We start from the raw sequence: 22,341 nt of genomic DNA, 5'->3' as shown, positions 1-22,341 counted from the left end.
TTACAAATTTAGTCCTTTTTCTGCACACCTGTTTCTTATTGAAAAAAACAACACCGCGCGCAATTTTGAGTGAGAAAATTGTATTTTCGTAAGATAAGGCGTGAATGATTGTTTGGCTGGAGAGAGGCGACGATTGCGCAATCAGTGTTGTACAATGGAAAAGAAAAAAGAAACTTTATTCCACAGAATTCAATTTAAATCTGTAAATCAGATTACGTGAGCAGCCAAGAAGAAAACAATTCCTGGCCCACTCATCTATGGGCTCTCCAGTGTCTGGACAAGTTTAGACATTCATCAGCCTGATGTTTTTAATTCTCAGAAGATAATACGATCGCAGCACTCACCAAGTTATTTCATCTTATTCCAATGCTCATCGAGAGAAAATACAGTCATTTCACTTACCCTACGGCGCGGTAGGTTATGAAATTTTCTGAAAATGGAAAAGTGCTTTCGTGCACTTGAGAGAGATATGAAAACATATAGCGCCACGCGCAATGGAAAGAACGAGTCTGAAATTTCCATCATACGCTCTCGTGCTCAGCCTAAGCAGAAATATAAATTGGATATGCCGTTTGAGGGATCGGAGAGTGTGAGACGACACAGGCTGAAATATTTTGTTAAATTCGTATTCATGGTGTGTTTGCGCAGTGAGCCAGGACCACAGACTGTTTCAGTCCGGCACCTTTAGTAGCGTGTTTCTCACATCTCAGAATGGACTCTTCAGAGAGGAGGCCCTCATCCAGAAATATCTGTCCCGCTATTGTTCACTCACAAGTGTCACTCCCCTGGCAGATTACAGTTGCCACAGCAACTGTGTTTGATTTGATGCACACCAGTGTTCCTTTATTTCTCCCCTTACCTTGTTTACATGCTGGTATATACCCCGTGCGAACGGAAGTTTTCTGAAAGACGTCGTTTTTGCCAGCCGGTTGATGATATGCTTTGAGGGAGAATTGACAGATTTTTTTTATTGTTTTTCTTTTGATATATCGTCCTCGTGCTATAATATTTCTAATGTTATTTGTTTGTGTGACTCAGGCACGGGAGCACCATGACGACCTAGTGACGCTTTGACAGAGCCGACACGAGGCGGGGCGTCTTTCACCTATACTCCCCTCTCCTCTGACAGGTGACTCGCATACCTATCTTATATATGTATACCAATATATTGTATGTGTACTTGCTGGACCCGACAGACGAGTTTTAGCGATGAATATAGGAGACAGAAGTATTGCAGAGGAGTGTTGGTTCCACTTCAGTGAATGCAGTATAGCTATTGTTTTGGATATTTGTTGAGTAAATAAAACCAGCCATTCTTGTCCATTCTTGTTTGAATTGTGAAATTAGATTGAATGTTGGTAATTGAATGTTATTAGATTGAATGTTGATAAATTAAACAGTGAGGTATGTTTACATAAATAAAGCATGCAACACATTGCATTGAATCTTTTTCCACAACAATATCAGTCATGTTGAAAACTAAAGCAAATAGAGTACTTGCCATCATTGTGTCTGAGTGTTTGAGGGCTTTATGACCAACAGCATAAGCATTATAGAGAGGAGATCCTTTGCGAAATGAGTGCTACAGTGCCATCTGTTGATAAGTTGTCACACGTGTTTCAGCAAAGGCTGTGATACTGAACGACTAGGCAGTTTAACTGATAATCAGACATGCCTCGAAAATTCAGTGTCATCCATCGCTTGTAAGTTTATGGATTTAAAATTTGCGCGAAAAACCCTGAACTTTGATAGATATTGGACATGAATTTATCATCCTGTTTTAGTTGGGCAAACGTCCCCCCCCCCCCCCCCCCAACAACCTAAGCCAGTGTATGGCAGATGTGTTCTGCTTGGCTTCAAAGAGAAGTCAGTGGTCCACAGGGAACTGCCTCTCTCTTTCCCACCGTCAGCTCTGAATTGCTCAAAGCCTCCGAGAGGACTTGACGATGAGAAGGCTGTGGGCGTTGTTTGGGGAACTTCCTCAGTGACGATGCTTAGGTTAGAACACCCTAAGTAATAATCACAAAATGTTCAGTTTAAAAAGAAGACACCAAATTTAAGGCTATACGGTTTTATTTGACGAGTAATAGTTATCTTGATAACATACTCTCAAATAGCCTCTTTGAATCCTAGATTCAGATAAGACCCTGTTCCCTGATATTCCCTGATAAAACTGTAATATCAGATTTCTTTTTACCAGTTTAATAGTGTTATTAAAATATGTTACAAACAAGCAAATTTATTACGTAAGCTGTCTGCATGTCACAGAGAGAATACTCTGACCTTTTCTGCGAGATAGTCAGAGCGCTCTCCAAGAACACATTTGTCTTTGTCAAAACAGGATGAGTAGCACTGTTCTTGCCAAGTTGCAGTCACTTCTTCTCGAGTTTGGCATTGACGGTGGAGCGGACGAGGAGAGCAGTTAGCTAACAATATGGCATGACCAAAAAAAAAAAAAAACATTAGCAGACACCTGTAACCAAACACCCACCGTCGTACGTTCTTGTGCCTGCCAAAATTCACTTTGATTTTCAATCTTTATGATCTGCATAGGGGGAGGGAAAGGGCCCCCTGTTTCTTCTGTGGACGTCATGCGGAATACACTCTGCATCTGAACTTAGTTACACCTTAAGCCTGAATCTGGCCAGCTAGCAGGATCTGTCTTAAGTTGTCCAGACGGCATGAAAACAAATTCTGGAATACTCATTTAGTTTAGATTCTTTTAGGTGTTTTTTTTTTTTGGTGATGTTGTTGCTGGCAACACATCCTGTTTTCTTATGAAACAGGGTTTTGTGCATATTAATTGTCACATTTAATTTAATTCCCTTGATTTAGATCCAAATGTCAGGTAACCTTAGTGTGGCTAGCTAATAATTCAGATTAATGTATTTGTTATCATGGATCTTTTTGGAACAGGAAGCACTATTCCAATAGCTTTGAAATTCAACGCAGTCAGTCAAGCGATAGGGATACCCTTGGCCCAGTGCGCAAGTAAACCTTGCTCAAAAAAGAATCTTTCGGATCTGGCTTTAAAGACATGAAGTACTTGGCAAATGGACTTATTGGCTGTTCAGTGTTAATAGTATATCAACAAACTGGTCGAATCCTCTTACCCGATGATCAAGGCCGTTTCAATTCCTCTGTTTTATGCATCCATAATAACAAACAATCGGTCTAAATTCTGTGGCTAAAATGATTTATTGTTCTTTCATGACAATCAACAATCTAACCACCAAAAACAATTTCGTAAATATTGTTTGTTCCACATCTTTATCGGGATAGCTCGGAGCACCGTAAACACTTGAAGATATTGAGATTAAGAGAGCCAAAACGTCCGTGATGGCTTGGCTCTGTTTATAGGTAAGGGCAGCACTCTTTCCGAAGAAGATACCGGTCAATTCAAGAATTAACTGCAGTTTTGAACACTTGCCCACCAGCTGCATGTGGACATTCTCATACAACACGAGCGAGATTTGAGAAATTGTGTTTTGTTAAGTTCTTTGAAGCACAGATGGGACAGCCAGTGGGTGGGGTTCTGAAGTAAAGCCTGGAGACATTGTTATCTTCATAGTATTTACATGTTTTTCTGATTAGATAGGCCTGTGTAATAAAGAAGCATCTGTACTAATCAGATAGACTTATTGGAAGAAGGAAACAAAAACCAAACGTGATTAAAAGGAAAGCGCATACCAAAAAGTAACAGTTTACATCAACAAGTGTTTGAATTTAGCGTGCAACAAACAACAAATACATCTTCCTTGAATTTCCTATATTAAACTAGGGGCAATTTAGTCTCATTTGCTGATTGTAATTGGTTACTTCATTCTAAAGTTTCCTATATCTTCCACGTCAGTTCACTTGAGGTTTTCTTGCAAGCCAAGCAGAACCTTTCAAAGCTCCAAAATCTCAACCTGATCCCTGTCACAGATATAAACTGCCTCATACAATAGAGATTTCATAATAGAACCACCTTTTCTGATTTGTGCTCATGTCTGTCAGAACTCTGCACATGAAAAAGAGAACTAGACACCATACAGACAATTACAGACTGACTTCTGAACCAAAAGCTTGAGTTATAAGTGTCATGTAGACGACTAGTCTGTGTGCTTTGATGACCTAACTCCCTACACATGATTTGGATCATGTTGCTCAGCCGACATCTGTCAGAATACGACACTGAACAGCTGTGTACCGTGGCTTTATGAATACACTCCCATACCCAGACCTGGATAGGAGCCAAGCAAAGACATATACAACGTATAGTTTTACTGCTCTGTCAGTCTGTGAAGTGCTATATTGCGCTAGAGGGTTCACCGAAAAAAACTCCATTTGACTGGATGGTTGAGGAGTTATGTTATGATGTATTAAGACAAAAGATAATGCGGAGGTAGCTCTTCCTTCAGTTCTCCCGACCACATGCCTGTTTTAAGACAGAGAGCATATTAACAGTTCCAACATGTCGTTTTAGCTCTCACATACAACAAAGCAGAGAACTCCATAAATGACTTCAGTTTTATTTACCCAGCAAATTAAAATGTAGGTTTGTGTATTATTTAAGATTTCTGATGAGGTTTACACCAGAGCTCATAGTGTAGTAAATAATACCTGGCAAGAAGTTTATGTAGTGTAATTTATTTGGTGCGCTACGTTGGAATCTAATGGTTCATATAAGCAGGCAGAACCTTGTTTTTATTGATCAGTACCAGGGAAAATAGCGCAGAGCGTCATTAATCTTTAATTCTGCTGGCCAACTTCTCTTGATAAATTGCATTGCATTTGTGTACAAAGTGAAAGCAATGTACAAACCAAAGCGTGTTGCATCCTCTCTCCAGCTGTCTCAATTTTATTTATGTGGTTTCAGGTACAATTCAGATTACTTCAAACCTGAATTTGTAAAATTACATAAGGATTATTCATGTTTGCCATCCTCATTTTGACCAGTGCTTTCAGCTTCTCAAAAGCCCATCTGAAACTAGCTGGGGGTTGCTAATTGCTGAACGTCTGATGTGTCTCCTGTACAGGATCAACCGCAAGATTCCCACCAGTTGTCCGTTCCAGCCTATTGGTTTCCAGGGAGACCCTTCCTCCTCCCCCTGAGGAGACATGGAGTCCCAGGGGTGTCTGGGTGTGGAGGGGGACCTCAGCCTGCTCGGGATGCTGGTGCCAAGTCCAAGAAGTGAGGCAGTGACCCATGAAATGGAGGAGTTGTCCCTACAGTCCAGCCATAGCCTTCCGCCCATCAAAGAACGCAGGAACGGTGAGCCTCCAGCCAGCTCAGAAACACTGCTCTCCAGCTGCTATTTCCTTATTATCCAGTAACTTTCAGTACTGACCTGCCACTGAGAAAATAAGGCCCTCTAGACGGTTAAATAATTTGTTTATAAGGAAAAGTGGGGAATCACGCAGGAATTACATGTGGACGCCAGTATGTAATCACAACGTAAACAGTGCATTTGACTCTATTCCAAAGTGATTTTGGGCTGTTTTTGAGATCCATTCCTGGTAAACCATGATGTAATGCGTGATTTGTTTTTCTATCAAAATCGATTTGTTTCTGATAAAAAAGCCCTACAACTTACTCTCAAGCTTTTGATCAATTTGTTCAGATGTTTTGTCTCAACTCAGATGCTGTGGAAAAGCGTCGTGGCAATTTTTACATTTTTTTTTTTTTAAGACCTCTGTGACATTCTTTTTTTTTTTTTTTCGCTGGTCATCTCTGTGACTGTTCTCACAGCCTTCGCCAAAGCCCCTGTCTGGAAATGTTTTACTGGTATGTGAACCCTGATGTGAGGGTGCCAAGAGAGGGCACGTCTAGCTTCCAGTCTGGTACTGAACCATGCCAAACTGCCCATCGACGTGTTCGCATGCAGTGTCTGGGACTGGACATGCACAGCACAAGCACATGGTCTCCTCCCACTGTTCATCCATACCCGGGAGACAGACACTTAGGGAGAGGATGTCAGTGTGTCCTGAGGGCTGCTGGTAATTTAGAGCAAAGGGGGGGGGGGGTGGAAGGAAGCAAAAACCTCAACAGGCATGCCTGTAATTCAACTCCCAAAACAAGAGTCCCTCTCTCGTCAAGTCCAGTGTTGTGTTATGCCATACCCTGCACCTCCCCCCCCATCTACGAGCCTGTGGGACACAACTGAAACAGTGACTAACCACGACTCATTATTACAAAAATGAAAGAGGAATGTGCCTGTTTGCTTTTGCTGGCTTGTGTTTGGTAAATGATTACCAAACGCATAGATGTTGGCATTATAGAAATAGGGTTTTAATGTTGACTTATAGCATTGCAATCTGTGGCACTCGCGCATGGTGAAAGTCTCCAGATGCGTTCATTGATTAATGTGTATACAATTCCATCACATGCAAAAAGAATACTTGTGATGGATATCATTACCATCATCGTTTTTTGTGCACAGGAACATATCCAAGGATAGATGGTTATCTTGATTGTTGAATAACAGTTTAGAAAGGAGGACACGTAAATGTTGAAATAAGTAGTATTACGAGAATTGCAACTTCTACAGGAGATTCTTGAGCTTCGAGGAAATGGGAATTAGAATAATTATAGTTTAGCATTTTAGCGTTTTGCCTGCACGCGAAAACAATTTAACAGCGGTATAGTTTGACATTTCCTCGGAGCTTCTTACTGCAATGAATCTTTATTGATTCTTGCTCCATCAGTTCCATACATGTTATTGATCTGAGAGCCTGTGCTAAATGTGGAGTTCTAAGGAGCTCTTAGTGCGGTGTCCACACCCGCTCACCAACACTCGGGTTAACCAACCTGATTGTGTCCCAGGAAGGGCAGCGTGCTCCTCCACTCCTCTGTGACCTGACATTGACCAAAATGACCATCATTACATCTCATCAGGGAAATCTTCTCCCATTCTTACTTCACACGTTATATCTGATAAGCGTCATTAAGCAAACGAGCTTGTCTGGGGTCGTGATCGTATTAATTATGAAAGTATTTGAGTCAGTGCTCCTGAATCCAAATGAATCCACTTGCAGCTGCAAATGACATGTACTGTTCTGTCTTTCTTCTTTGACTCATGTACCACAGAGTGGTTAGTAAGTGCCTGAAAATTTCAGCTCATTCCCTTGTTATCATTTTCCTGTCTTTTACTTTGTGCTTGCTTTCTTTGTTTGACCTCCGGTTTACCCATGGTTCTGCTCCTTTCTGATTTGGCTTGTTGAGAACTTGTCTAAACTGTTTTTGCCTCAAAAATATTTATTTCCACACATCTGTTAACCGAGATACATATCTATGTGACTCCAGTTCACGTGAACCTACTAAATCAATTCATTTTTTTTTTCATAAATGGCACTGGGCATATACAAATGAATTTGTTATCCCTTTCAACAACGGTAATGTGCAGAAGTTGTTTAGAACGTTAAGAGTAAACAAAAACAGAGAAGATGCTGATGGTAGTTTATGATATCCACTAATTCCAAGTAAATTTTTGCTCCAGCGAAGCGGAAAAAAATGAAAGCTGAGTGAAAAACAAATGCTGCCAAGTCCTTAATGTCAGACATTCTCTTTTCACAACTACAGACTGTTTCTATGATAAACAGTGATGTCCCATGGGCCACTTTATGAGATTTCTTTTTTGGATGGGGGCATTTTTGTTCAGTGACAACATTCTGGGGGAGAAAAACATATAATAACTCTCTTTCTCAGGGAGCGCTGGAATTTTTACATGGATTTACTTCATCAGTTTTTTTGTTGTTGTTGTTTATTTGTTTGTTTGTTTGGGTGGTTTTTTGTTGTTTTTTTATTTTTTGAGAAAAAAACAAGCCGAACCACAGGCAAGACCTGAGTTTTCTCCTGAAGTTTTGTACGGGTTTTCTCCTGTTCAGCGATTGTTTCGTGGGGCATGTTACCGATCCCAGAAAAGGGTTAACAGCAGGCACCTCTTAGTCCCTCCTCCCCCCGGTGCTCACTGGCTGAGCAAGAGCTGAGCCGGAGCAGAGAGAGTGTTCAGTTGCTCCGCAGAGAACCACTGGCACAGAGCTGAGGTAGAGGAGAAGGGAGTAACTGAAAGGACTCTTAACAACAAATCGTAATTTAACTCCCAAGCTGGGGTTATCCCTGGCAAACTACGCTGCTTTGCATCAGCCCTTCATTGCTTCGAGCAATCCATGGGACTCCAGACACGGCCACTGTCCGACTCATCTCTCACCTCCATGGCGTGCCTCGAAGTGGAGACCCCAGCCGTCTGCAGGGGTAAATTCAAATCAGGTGCCACTTTAGCTCTCTCTGACTCCCAGGATCTCTCATTGCCCTCTGTGCGCTCAGTATGCCGCTTCAGTTCAGAGGACTAAGAGAGATGCTGGCAGTGTTTGGCCATGAAAATGAATTGCTATGTTGCCAGTGGCAGTATGAATTGTATTTGGCTATGTTAACCTGTTAGGAGTCATGAAATGCAGAGCGCTACCAGGAAATGATAGTGCAATGTAGGACAAGCCCTACGGGAGGTGGTAAAATGAGATAGCATCAGAATGGTTTCAAGAGCTTTTCTAACATCAGTGCCAAATGTTTTTCTATCGATATGACTTTATAAAGAAAAAAACATTCTCATTAATCAGTTAGGATGATTGTGGGGGTTTTTTTTTCTTTCCTTTTTTTTTTGTGGAAACTTTTTGATCAAATGGTTTTGATGCGGCTGGAGTGAAATTTAAAGCTTTCAATCCCTACTGTTTTTGGTTCAGTTTTCATCTGGCTGGCTGATATCCCACTTGATAACATGAGTCTTCTCCAAAATACCTTTAGGGAAGTACCCACACGATGTTTTCTTTTAACCACAGTATTGCTTGTTTCAAAGACTACTCTAGTAAGCATATGAAAAAATATCTGTTTTCTTTTTTAAACTTGGCATGCTTTTGATTTAGAATATGAGGAAGAACCCTTGAGTAAGACGTTGGGATATTACTCGTCACCAGCGTATCAAACAAAATGAGAAACCACTCATTACTTCTCAGGACTGACTCAGCATGAAGTACTTTCATTGTATACTGCCTGGAACCGCTCTATAATCAATAGTATAGATACAGTAATCTCTGTGGTTGAGAACATTTATTTTACAGCTGCAGTGTCAACATCGCCTGGGTCAATGTTAGTCTGTCTCTTAAACATCTACACATCGGTCAGAGTTGAGGGGGATTTCTAGCCATAACAATACCACTTCTTTATATTTATGTGAAGAGTGTCCAGTAATGTTAGCTTTAAAAATGAAGCAAGCGTCTACTCATTCAGAGATATCCTGAGCACAACACAGACCAGGGTCGACTGGGGTTTAAATGAAGTGAAAAGTGGAAGTGCAGAAAATCTTGGGTGACTGTGTTTATGGCATAGTTGGAAAGAGATATGTTGAGTTAGCTTGCAACTCAGAGAGGTTAGCCAGGGTTCAGAGAACATCACCACTACCATTAGACGAATCAGTTTGACCTCAGGCATCAGATGATCTACTCCACTGATGATGCGATAAACTACAGCCCGTCCTACAGCCATCCTCTAACTCGTCATCCCATAAGTTGTATTGTTTTCATAAAAGTGTCTTGCTGCTGGCATAGTTCTGTATTTTTAATGGATATTTGAGGTAATATTGAAATCAGCCAATGGCGATCTTTTGCTGTCTTGTATAGCCGTCATCTCCAAGGACCTCCGTAACCCTGTTGGCGTGGACAGTGGGAAACATAGAAGGGCACAGAGTGTTCCATGCTTTTGGACTGAGCCGATGAATTTTTTGGTCTTTGAGAACAAAATCTTTCCCTCCGCTGCGGAGTCCTTGCCCTCCAGCCGCATAGGGAGAGAAGTGTCCGCTGTACAACTGGACTCATCCCCCCTTTCTGCCCCCAGCCCCATATGTTTCCCAGGACTTGTTCTCACAGGCTCTGAGTTTATTTTAGCAGGAATGAGTCAGCCCCCTGATCAGACGTAACAACGCTCCCCCGAGATTTGCAGCAGGCCTGGGTCTTGCTGGCTCTAGCTCTGGAGGCAGAGTGAGGTTCTCCATGAACGGGGGAGTGGGGAGGGGGGGGGTTGGGGTCGACAACGACGTGGGGGCCACGTTTCTCACACAACGCCATCATTCGTCACCATCAGCCGTCACCTTTCTCTTCAAATATTTTTGCAGAAGAGCGGTGTTAGCCTGCTTGAAATAACATGTCCACGCTCGCTTGTTTATAAATGTTTAATCTGAGCCCCTCCTGAAGTTTATTATGCTGGAAAAATAACATTGAGGTCTTTCCAAGGATTTGAAATGCTGTGTGTAACGCTCAACATTTTTCACTTCTGCACCCAGGCATTTCTTTCTCTATTGATGTTCCAGGGGTTTTAATGGATCAGTGCTTAACCATCCAATCCAAGACTAAGCAATTCACTTTTTATGGGCCGGCACTTACAAAAGAGACACAGTTCAGCCAACACTTGGATGACATCATGTCCAGCTTATAGTTGATGCTGATAGGAGCTCTGCACTGTTTATAATCACCCTTTTTTTTTTCTTCGCTGAGGTTCTCAAGAGGGCTTTTTCTTGTTTATATATCTCTCTCTCGATCTCTCTCTGTGGGCCGTAAAGTCTGGTGTTGAGTCAGTGCGATCAATCTTTGCTCTTGTCAGATGCATGTTTTGCTGTCCCATTTACTCAGTCTGCTTAAAGAGAAAAGAACAATAAAATAAAAATTAAACAATTAATAAAACAATTGAATAAAATCATAAAGAACAAGGTAATAGAAATCTTTTCACCAGCCTGGTGAGAAATGGATGGCATTTTCTGTAAGTTTGGTTGGTTGATACGTTTGCCTTGTATTGCAGACTTACCAACAAACTTAGGGTATTTGCAGTGTTAAACATGAAAACCCATTTTACCAGTGGACCAGTTTGGCTGTGGATGGTTTATTTTTACTGTTGTCTCCTTTATCTTCAACAGTCCTCCAGCTCAGACTGCAGCAGAGACGCACACGGGAGCAGCTCGTGGACCAGGGCATTATACCACGTGAGTATGCCCACTTTACAGTCAGTGACCTGTTGAAAATTAACTAGAAACATTTCATTAAAAAGCCCTCAGGTCCACCCTGATCAGCTGTCGAGGGTTGATTGATGAAGCAGAAACAGCTTATTTACACATTAGCAGTTTCCGATTGGACGACAAATAAATGTTAGCTAACCCCACACAGAGATTCCGCTCTTTAAAAGTTTATTCTCATTAGCACACACACACACGCACACACACACACCACGCCACACCACACCATCACTATACACTTTATACTATACACTCTGTAATGTGGCGTGCATTTAATACTAGTTGCAGTTCTTAATGGATTTGTCCTTTGGCACAGAGAGGTGTTTTTTGTTTTTTTCTTTATTCAGAACGGTGTTAAGAGGAGTGGTTCTAATAAAAGAAAGCAAAGTCTATTGAGGATACACACTGATAAGAAAAGAGGAGAGAACAAGGGTGTGAGTGATGTCTGTCTGGAACAGCGGGAGCTCTTTCTTTCTCTCTCTCTCTCTCTCCCTCTCTTTGTCTCTCATTCTCTGTAACTGGTCTCTGTAACTGAAGGCCTCTCCTGTTGAACACCAAGCTCCCGAAACATAGTCTATGAGTCAACGACTGGGCCTTCTGCACTGGTCAATAAGCTGTGATAAATCCACCACACAGACAGTCACTTAATGCTCAGTGACTCTGGTTCTCACACCCAAACAGAGATTTTCAGTTAATGTGGAAGTTAGATGCTAGTATAGAAAGGTTTCGGTTTCCAAAGTTGAAGTGAATTTTAGACTGATACACCGGATGACAGCCGCTAAAGGAAAGACGAGTAAAATCAGTCTTAACAAAATCAAAGTCTCAGAGTCTGTGGTATGACATGAATGAGTGTAGCAGTCATTTCCTGTTGATCTCATCAGCTGCAGCCATGTAAAAGCAACTTCCCATTCAGTGAAGGAAGAAAAAAAAAAGTGAGGTTTTGTGTCTCACTAAGTGCTGTGATGATTGTCTCTGAGTAGTTTTCCTAAAGCACAAGTTGTCACAGTCCCCTCCAACTGCTGAGTCTCTGGTTTCACTTCATGTGATCATTTTCTGACACGGAAACGTTGTTTTTTTACGGCCATATCTGCATAATCTTGCTTTAAGCATGCTCGTGAAATGAATGTTCTCAGCGAGTAGTTTTTGTCGTAGTAAACTTTTTAAAAACATACAGTGATGTAATGATATGAACATATTATAGAGGAACTTAATTATCTGGAATATTCCTTAAGACAAATGCATGCTGATTTACCGAACAAATATACAGTTTTCACATGTCGGTGCAAAACGTACACAATGTTTTCAGCACTTTTACCAGAACCGTTCGGTTACTTGATAACCGTTAGTTCTGGTGTTAGACAAGGATGCGTTATGTACACTTTAACACGTGTCATTCATACAGTAATGTGCCCTTTATGTGGTTACCTGTTTGTTTTTGACTGACTGTTTGTTCTGACTGATCTTGAGTGATGTGTTCTGTCTTCCAGCGCTGAAGAGTCCTGCAGCTTTTCACGAACAGATCAGAAGCCTGGAGAGAGCCAGGGTAAATAGCACAATATATTCACTCAGTCACCTCTCAGACACAAGCCACATGAACAGTTTCAAGCCTCTGTGGATCATGTTTTTGCTCAGGTTGTTCTCCAAATACAATTAGTATAATTTGTCTGTTTACTGAGGTTATTTTTTATCGAAAGACTGATAAAAGCTACGTAAAAACAAGACAAAAACTAGAAAAAAAATATCCCTTGAAATGTGAGTAATAAGAATACCTCTGGAATTTACCTATAGTCTGTTTACAGCATCAGTGTATTGTTGGTTTGAATTGTTTCAATTGTTACTTTCTTACAGACAGAGAATTTCCTAAAGCACAAAATTCGTAGCAGACCCGAGCGAGCCGAACTGGTTCGCATGCACATCCTGCAAGGTAACTACCCCGTCAGTTCAGTTTGGTTATCACTTCTAGGTAAAAGCTTTTATCGTGAAAGATTAGTCTAATCAGTGCTGACGAAAAATCTACAAAGTATAAACCACTTCAGACAGTTAGGTCTTTTTGTTGCTTTCTAAGAACTGCTCACAGTTTTGGGGATGTTATATAACATGTTGTTCACTGCTCTGTGTTATTGATGGTGGGACAGAGACCCAGGCAGAGCCTTCTCTGCAGGCCACTCAGATGAAACTGAAACGAGCCCGTCTGGCTGACGATCTCAACGAGAAGATAGCCCAGCGTCCTGGCCCAATGGAACTGGTGGAGAAGAACATCCTGCCCATGGACTCCAGCGTTAAAGAAGCTATCATTGGTAGATTCAGTAGTCACATGATCTATACATATTTAGCTTTGGCACTTGGCTATATGCCGAAGTCAGTGTTATTTTGCTCCCAACACAAGGTTCATTGTGAATAGATCAGCAATGTGAATATACTACATGTGCTTCACTCTCAGGTTTCCTCTCTCAACAAGGCCTGTGTTTCTTGATTCTGGTCCCACAGTAGGTGGGATAAACTACCCCAAGACACTGGATGTGTATAACTTTGAGGAAGACAGCAGCGACGCTCTGTCTCCTGAGCAACCGGCTAGTCAGGAGTCTCAGGGATCAGGGGCCTCGCCTAAAGAGTCCAGGCTCCCGGAGGCACTACCCACCTCCTCACCCACCAGCTCCAACCTGCAGGTGACCTGTCCAATCACCATTCCCTGCATATTACTGGGACTTTACAGCTATATGCCAGTACTGATCAAGATGAATTTCACTTAACTGTAGGGACTGGCATGTTCAAGTAATTTCTCAGGTCAATTAACGGCATGATTTAATCGACTGACTCAATTAAGCGTGCAAAACAGAAGTGTTCTATGACTATTTCATGACCAATGCAAGCACCAGTCCATGCAGGCCAAAAAAAAAAAATGTATTTGTATGTAGTAGTTTAAAAAGAAGCCCAGTATAATGTTTTCTGCTTTCAATAACTGGTATAATTAAATTCATATGCGTAACTTTACTTTCTCTTAAAACAAGTGAACTTACAACTTACACTGCATATGCTGCACATCAGTTTGCGTGAAATATTTATGGTTGACACTGCTACATCTAACTGTCACCATACCATGCTGATGAGTGGAGTCGCCCCAAACAAATACAAAAAAAAAAAAAGAAAGAAAGAAATAACAATAGGAAATCAAAACTCAAGTTCAGCACTGTTTTGAGCCCTCAGTTTAATCAATCAGACATGCCCAATCGCAGTCTGATTATTATAGTTGTTTGAGCCATTTTTAAACAAAACTACATATGTAGCTGATTTCCCTCTGGTTATTTCTGATATGAATTCATCTTTATCAGAAGCATGGTTCCACTGTTTTGTTTTCTTGTTTAGTTTTGTTTTTCATTTAAAATTATTTTAAATGGTCATTTAAAATAACTGCGAAAACTAACACCACCTCTTTACTCTGACTAATGGATGCCATCCGTTGTCTTCTTGCCTTTGGACTAAATTCGATCTTGTTCTTCTTAGTTTGTGGGTTTAGTGTCATGGCCATGTGGTTTTTATCAGTGTTCATCTGTCTCTTTTATCTCAGATGTGTGTGCCTACATCCCAGAATGCATCAGACTTGCTCATAGCGCCAGCCAAGGACCAAACGAACAGTTCCCCCATCATCACTCCTCAACCAGTAACCACTGTAGCCCCCACAAAGCCCAGCCCCACCCTCATCAAGGTAAACCAATGAGATTAGCCATATGATGTCATTCCCAGACTATTCTCTCTCCTCTTAAATAAAGGATCAATGACTTGCATTTCAGAAACTGAGATATGGATATCAAAATTCACTCTGTTATTTTGACCGCAGTTCACAGCACAGAGTTACGTGACACCGAAAATCATATCGGACAGAAAGTTAGCTATTTTTGTAATTATGTGATCAACATAAATCCTCAATACTGAACCAGCATTACCTAATACTTGACATGATTTTGGAAGACTCATTGATTTACTGTAGATTAGTAGATTGGGCCTCCTGTACCATTAAGCTGTAATCAGGCCTCCGGGAAGCAAAACATGACGTGCCTGTTTATACATAATTAGACCCATCTGACACATAAGTAGTACATAATGGATCTATTTTTTTCTTGGATTTGAATCTACAAAACACACACACACACATAAAAGAAATTGTGAGGTGTTTTTGTAAATGATCTCCCACACACTGCTAATATCCCACAGACACGAAAAAGACGTCTGTCAGTTAAGCTTCCTTGATCAGTTGTAGCTGCTCTGTTGCTTCCTTTGAAAGCTTAAAACTGTGATAAGATGCCATGGGAGGACACCAGGGCTGTGTTTTGTCATCATGAAAAGGCCGTGGGGGTCACAGTAACGTGACAAAAGGAGTACAGTCACGTCAAGGGCAGCTTAGAGTAAAAAGCAAGACCTCAAAGTGTACCCAATCCAGGGACTTAAATTAACCACCAACAGCTGACTTCTGTCTTCAATCGGCGGTCAAAAGAAACACTTTTGTTCGTTATACAGTGGAAAATTGATGAAAGCTGAGAAGAGAAAAGCAAGAGTGAGGCAATAACTTGTGCATTTATTCTAATCCTTGCCCTCAGAGCATATTCCACATAGCTTCTTTTTTTCTCTCTCTCTCTTTGAGTGTACTGTCCCTCCCTCTGACTGAGCCAGTAAAAGGGAGTTGGTGTATTTGATGACCTCTGCTTGCATAAGCTGAACTTGAAATGACGTTATTACATTTTTTTTGTGGCTTTCTACTCCCTCCGTCAGATGCCAAGCCATTTTTACGTGTATCCTGTAACTCAGTGCTTTCAAACAATAAGGGTCACAACCTGTTCCATTCATCCTGTTTCCTTATCCTGTCATTTTAGGTGGGAGTTAACACCCAATGTTGCACCTATTCACTGGCGTTGCTTTCTACCTCTACAAATCTTTCAGTCCCAGGTTGAGCTTTAATTGCTGACTTAAGTGTTAATCCTGGCCTGGGATCAGTTAGATGTCACGCCTTTATTTTTTCAGGTGTGTGGTTGCCCTCTGCCTTGATTCTCATTCACCCTTTTCTTTTTCAGCAAAGCCAGGCCAAACAGGCCGGCGACAAGAACCGAAGCAAAAAGTGCAAGGAGCCCAAACCTAGGGTGAAAAAGCTCAAGTATCACCAGTACATCCCGCCGGACCAAAAACAGGACCACAACGAGGCTCCCATGGATTCTGCTTACGCCCGCCTGCTCCAGCAGCAACAACAGTTTCTCCACCTGCAGATCCTCAGCCAGCAGCAGCAGCAGTTTAACTATCAGGCCATTCTACCAGCACCACTGAAGTATGTGCCTGTTGAAACAGCCCCTACTTATTACTTCAATCTGATCTCCCTCCAGCGCTAAAGTCCCAGCTCTTATCTGTCCGCTGCTGGTCTTCATGTTCTCCCAGTTACGGTTAATCAAATCGCACTGAATGGGTCTGAACCCAGAGCATGGCTGCGGCAGGCCAGTTATGCAAGGCCGCGAGGAATGCAAACATTGTTAGCTGTGAATAATGGCTCTAAAATGCTACCGTTTAACCAATCAGTTTTGTTTAACTCAGCACGTCAACACCTGGGTTTTAGTAAAACTGTTCTTTACATTAGTTTCCACTTGAGCTCCTGCTAGTGCCAGATATATTCCTACTACCATTGTTCTTGCCAGAGATTGTTGATTGTGAATGATGAGGACACAGGAAGTTCCGTTTCTTTTTAATAGCTCCCCTCCTCCTTCCTTCTCTTTCTCCTCTTCCCCTCCTCTCTCCACTGCAGAACAGTTATGGAGGGTCAGAACAAAAACAGCCCTGGCTTGCCAGCTCCCATTGTGGCGTCCCTGCCCGGCACTGCTCTGGCCCGTCAGAACCACACCCTGGCCAATCGCAAACCTGGCCCACTGCCTGCCAACCTGGATGAAATGAAGGTGTGTTTTACTCAACATGTCAGACTAATCGCACACGGCATGTAGCACGCAAACAGCTGCAGCTGGAAATGGTACAGATTCCTCACAGAGACAGCTCGGGGGGGTTGAGATGTAATTGTTTTGAAATGGCTTCTCCTTTAGGTGCCAGAGCTTAAGATGGAGCTAAAGCTGCGTGGCCTACCTGTGTCTGGCACGAAGACGGACCTCATAGAGAGACTTAAACCCTACCAAGAGAGCCCCTGCGTCAGCAGTGCACAACCCGCCGTTGCCATGGAAACAAGCACCCCCTCAGGGGCCGTGCAGCCCGAGGCCATGAACTCCACGCCTCCAGTGTCCCCTGGCCAGTCTGAGGTCTCAAACATTAGCACGGAAGAAGCTGGTGGGGGAGATAGTGTCGGCAAGAACCTGGGCACACCGTCTCCAGGGCGGTCAACGACAACAGGGATGTCATCTCACAAGCTGCTGCCTGAGGACATCGCCATGGACACCAAGGTATCTGAAAAAGACCAGCGCTTGCACGAGAAGGAGCGTCAGATCGAGGAGCTGATACGTAAGTTAGAGCATGAGCAGAGGCTGGTGGAGGAGCTGAAGATGCAGTTAGAGGTGGAGAAGAGGAGCCAACAAGCCAACTGCCAGCAGCCGGAGCCTTGCCCACCTGTTCCCATCAAAGAGGAGAACAGCATTGCTCCAAGCTGCTCCTCCACACAAAATTCTGTGGCACAAATAGCAGGGATTAAACAGGAGGAGCTCCCAGCTCAAGTGCACCCAGCCCCCATGCCTCAGTTCTACATCAGCGCTCAGCAAGTTCCTCAAGTGCTTCAGCAACCTCAGGCTGTGCTGGCAGCTCAGCCTGGCACTCAGGTCTTAATGCCAGTGTCTCTGCCCACCGCCATCCAGCTCTCCAACAACAGCATCAAGCCTCAGGTATCCCAGTGCTCAGTCGCAACCGTGCCGTACTCTCCGTTAGTCTCTCTGTTAGTATTTTACTTGGTACACTTTCTGATTGGTTAAATAATTTAACCCATACAGACACAGTCCCAAGTTCTCCAAACAGCTGCCTCCAGTCCAGCCCAAGGCCTCATCCAGACCTCGCCTCTGCAACCCCAGAATATGGAGACTTCAGCACCTCCACAGCTTACAAACCCGACGAATCAGTCCACACCTCAGGTCAGGATGCAGCACATCAGCTCTTGATCAATGTGTAACCAATCATGTCCACGGTAGTTTGTTGTTTTTGGCTCTTGTTTCATAGATCTGTCTCCTCCAGGGACCAAAGACCCCGTTGAAATTATCAGTAAATAAGTGGAAGCTACATTTCAGTTGAAAATAGCCTCAAGTCTGTTTTCTTGACCTTTTCTCTCCCATTAGATTTCTCATGCACTCTATAAATCTTCAGCATACTGTTGTAATGACAAAGCACTGTCCCATTTCTCAGAGACTTGGCTCAGAGTATGAAATGGAAAGCCCAGCTTCGACTCCCTGAGTGTATCTATTACTTAGCCATTTGTCTTTCGCATTGCCAAGGTAACATCAGCTGAGGTCAGGTGATGAATTCCTCCCCTAATATCATCAAAAGCAGCTCCAACAAGGGCTCCGGTTACTCCAACAAGTGTCGAGTGACGAGCAGACAGAAACACACAAAGCTGAAAACTCCGCTGTGCTGCATAGAACCTCAAATACTTCTGTTTACATAATCTGCACTGCCTCAGGAAGAAAGTACACTTACTCACTGTCTTTTCCCTCTACAGGCTGGGCCATTGTGTAGCACATCCAACTCTGGGTTCCAGTACAGGTTGAACCAGACCCAGCCATTGACAGAGCTGCCCCGGAGTTTCCTCAACAGCTCCCCAGAGGCAGGCATCTCCAGCAGAAACTCCCCTAGACAAACCACCCCAAATGGACCTACTCATAAAGTATGATTGTTTTAACTTCCCTGCCCCATCCACACCTGTTCATTCTGTATTGGTTTTTACACTATACTTCAACTTCACGTGTGTTTTGTAGATTGCGTACAGTCGTAAAAATGAGAAACTTTACTTGTTTTCACCAGCCTCCATCACCCTGCCAGCCCTCCTACATCCTTCATCCCTCCACCTTTCCCAGTCACAGCCCAAAGGGGAAAGACCCACCCCGTTACGAGGAAGCAGTCAAACAGACTCGTGGCCTCCAGGCATCTGTACAGGTACTGCTCCCATTTTTGGTCTTAAATGTGTACAGAACAGTTAGGTGCAGGTATGCATGTCTTGCATGTTAGTAAAGCATGAAGTCTGTATCAAACACTCGAAGCATTTGGTTGTGATTTTGAAAGCGTTTGGTTTGGCAATCGTCATAATCTTAAGCCCTTTCTACTTTCTCCCTTTGAAGGTTCCCACAGCGACCAGCCAGCACATGGATGATTTATTTGATGTTCTGATCGAGAGCGGAGGTGAGAAATAAATGAAAAAAAAAAAAAAAAAAAAACGATTCAAAAGTTTCTCAAAAAAAAAAAAGATTTATTTGTTTGTTTAAAAAGGCTTTTTTAAATCCATGCAATAGCTCAGGGTTTCCAGTTGTAAATTATTTTTGTTTATTAGCGACATATTTTCTGCTTCTGCTTCTGCTTCTGCACAGAAATATCCCCGCTGGTCAAGCATGACCCTCTTTCCCTGGATAAGATGCTACCAGTGACGGCCAGTGTCACCACTCTGCCAATCAACACAGTGCTGTCCCGTCCTCCACCTCAGGTTCAAGTGGCTCAGCCGCCCTCCCAGACCCAAGATCATTCTCACAGCCTGGTGGCTCTGGCCACAGACAACCAGCTGGAGGCCCTCTTGGAGGGCACGCTGTCTGGCGACACAGAGACTCGGACGCTGCGTCTTATGGAAGAGCTCCATAGCCAGCTGCTGGAGCAGCCCCATTCACCCATGGACACCACCGAGCTAGCCTTCTCGGACGCACCTCCATCAGCCCTCCACCTGCAAGACACCAACCTTGACAACATGGAATGGCTTGACCTCACCATGCCTGGGACCGCAGGCATCCCCCCTCCTGGGGGCGTCTTCTCCTCCGACTTTCTGGACTCAAATGACCTGCCATTACACTGGGACTGATGACTGTTAGAATGTGTCAGCGGGTATAACTGGCAGTTGTAGAAATGAGAAACATGTTGCAGGTACTGCTCGTGGAAATCCGACGCGTTCACAGAATGTGAGGTGAAACATCCTGTTAGCTCAGAGATTTACACAAAACACTTTTCATATCAGCTCTGCAGTGGTGGGAGATGCCCATAAGGGAATGCTTTACTGTTAAAGACATGTTTGTCCCACTGTAAGGGTCCCCGCAAGGGCACTCACTATCCAGAATTATAAACAAGACAGAGATTATCAAAAAAAAAGGGTTAAATATCTGCTGAGATATTCCCATGTATGTACCTGGTGCCCACTTACGGGCAAGTTGGTATACACATACACTACTCAAAAAGTGCCAGAACGGAGCATGGTTGCAAGAATTTCTCTCAAGACACTGAAAGGGTGAAGAGGGAAAAAAATTGTGTGCATATTTGGTTGATATCAGTAAAATTTGCCTTACCTCCACACCTTACTTCCACATGTGGCTGGGGCAGCTCTCCAGTAATGAATGTGAGCTGTTATAGAAAGTGGTTTTAGTATTATGGCTCAGCATCTCAGCATGGCTTTACTTTTAAGGATCTGATAAAGATCACTTACTCCGAGTTGAAGAGACATAAAGGAGTTGGGTAACTGAAATGTAAGGCATGCCCTGTAACGCCGTGTGCCTTTGTCAAATAACTATATTGAAAAGCAAAAACTCTATTCCTATTTACTTTTTTATCCACACTGTAATCAACTCTAGATTTTGCACAGAACACAGCAGAAAGGAAAAAAGGGGAGGGGGGGGGGGGGGGGGGCGCTGCTTTGTTATTTTCATGAATATTTACAGCATCACTTTCATCTTCTTTGAAGATTTGTAACTGATGTCTTATAGAAGCTTCTAGACAGAGGATTCAGAAAACTTTTCAAGCCAAGCTTTGGATGCATGGTGTGAAAAGCATTTGGTTTGTAGTCGTTCACAACCATGGCACAAAATGCAAAGAAACTGACACCAGGGTTTCCCTCAGTCATTCTGACAGAGAATTTTACATACACCATGCCGCTGGCAGATGGAGAGTTTACATTCTGGAAGCCAGTCTGTGGACAGGTCAGTGTGAGTTTGTTTACCAAACCTAATATGCACTACCTCACTGTCTCGCTGTGGGGCCAGAGTTGGAAGCACATGATTCCAGGGCATGACCATGGGGCTAGCCAGGCCTTTATCATATCAACAAAAGGGCTTTACTTTACAACACTATTGTCTTGTCCTCACCCTTTGTGGGTCTGGACAGGAATCAGCCCATTGTACAAATCAGCTGAAATGGTATACGTAGCATTGATGGTTGTTTTTGACTGTAGGGACTAGCTGTCTGAATCAGAGATAGCTAATTCCCTTCGGAATTTCCCCTTGTGACTCGGATGACTGGACTGAGAGGACAGGTCACCGTACTGCAGGTTGGCTCTCAAAACAGGTGTACGTGTGTGAGAGAGAAAGTCAGACCGCAGCTAGCTTTGGCTGCCTTTTACTGTGCCTCTCTATAGAAAAGTGTTAGCAAAGCGGGTTGCAACAATTACAATCCCAAAACCCCACAGCCCTTCTGATCTACCATGACCTCAGTCTGACATCTAGATGGTACCCTGTTTTTGGCTGTGCGAATAGATTGTCTTGAGATCACTATTTAGTACATTTAAGAAAGAATCAATCGGTTACTTTTGACTTTTTCTCTTTCTTTTTTTTTTTTTTACACGTCTGCTGGTTCTTTTGTGAAATGTGAAAATTTAGCGACATCTGCTGGCAGCATTTCAGACTGTTGGTTGGATGAGACTGCCAAATATTTTCTATCGAATATCTTTTTATTTGTTTTTGTTTTACTTTAGCGTGTTCGTGTTTTAGTATGAGATTTATGTTCATAAGCTGTACATCAGCCTTTCCCATGTGCTGGGGCATGTTATCCATCTCATTTATCTTTCTCTGCAGTTTGAGTTGGAACGACGCCAAAAAGATAACACAGACTTGGCCTCAGTTACAGAACAAACTCCATGACAATCAGTTCTCTGTCCAAAGACCAATGTAATTAACCGATGTTAATTTTTTTTACAAGGTAGATAGTTGCATAGCAGCAATAAGAGCAGGAATGTAATGCCAGGTTACCTGTGAGAGTCATTTCAGCTTTAGGCCAAAGATGAGCTGACTGTGGGGAAATGTCTTAGCAATAGAAATACGCTGTAAATAGCTTTGCAGCTTTCATTTGTTAATCACACAGATATTTAGCTTAATGAATTGAGAGCATT

The 22,341-nt window shown here is 42.8% G+C and overlaps 1 protein-coding gene across 1 annotated transcript; it reads left to right on the top strand.

Annotated features, from left to right (window-relative positions):
- The first annotated feature begins 1,049 nt into the window (after positions 1 to 1,049).
- mrtfbb (myocardin related transcription factor Bb) lies at positions 1,050 to 20,818 on the top strand. Its single transcript, XM_030789984.1, has 16 exons — positions 1,050 to 1,129; positions 5,022 to 5,257; positions 10,941 to 11,006; positions 12,524 to 12,579; positions 12,885 to 12,960; positions 13,172 to 13,333; positions 13,524 to 13,702; positions 14,602 to 14,739; positions 16,100 to 16,347; positions 16,816 to 16,963; positions 17,105 to 17,887; positions 17,999 to 18,130; positions 18,712 to 18,876; positions 19,014 to 19,145; positions 19,328 to 19,388; positions 19,574 to 20,818. The coding sequence occupies exons 2-16, from the start codon at positions 5,104 to 5,106 to the stop codon at positions 20,050 to 20,052; spliced, it is 2,979 nt and encodes a 992-aa protein (XP_030645844.1). The 5' UTR covers positions 1,050 to 1,129; positions 5,022 to 5,103; the 3' UTR covers positions 20,053 to 20,818.
- Positions 20,819 to 22,341: the final 1,523 nt, after the last annotated feature.

The sequence above is a fragment of the Chanos chanos genome, chromosome 13 (assembly GCF_902362185.1).
Source record: "Chanos chanos chromosome 13, fChaCha1.1, whole genome shotgun sequence".
NCBI lineage: Eukaryota > Metazoa > Chordata > Actinopteri > Gonorynchiformes > Chanidae > Chanos > Chanos chanos.
This window is presented reverse-complemented; position numbering and strand designations above follow the sequence as displayed.

What these genes read in the sequence shown, in the direction of transcription:
- mrtfbb (XM_030789984.1), top strand. Translation starts at nt 5,104, where the DNA reads ATGGAGTCCCAGGGGTGTCTGGGTGTGGAGGGGGACCTCAGCCTGCTC. An exon ending in CATCAAAGAACGCAGGAACG is followed by an intron (nt 5,258 to 10,940) that starts GTGAGCCTCCAG and finishes TATCTTCAACAG; the next exon opens with TCCTCCAGCTCAGACTGCAG. An exon ending in CGTTAAAGAAGCTATCATTG is followed by an intron (nt 13,334 to 13,523) that starts GTAGATTCAGTA and finishes CTGGTCCCACAG; the next exon opens with TAGGTGGGATAAACTACCCC.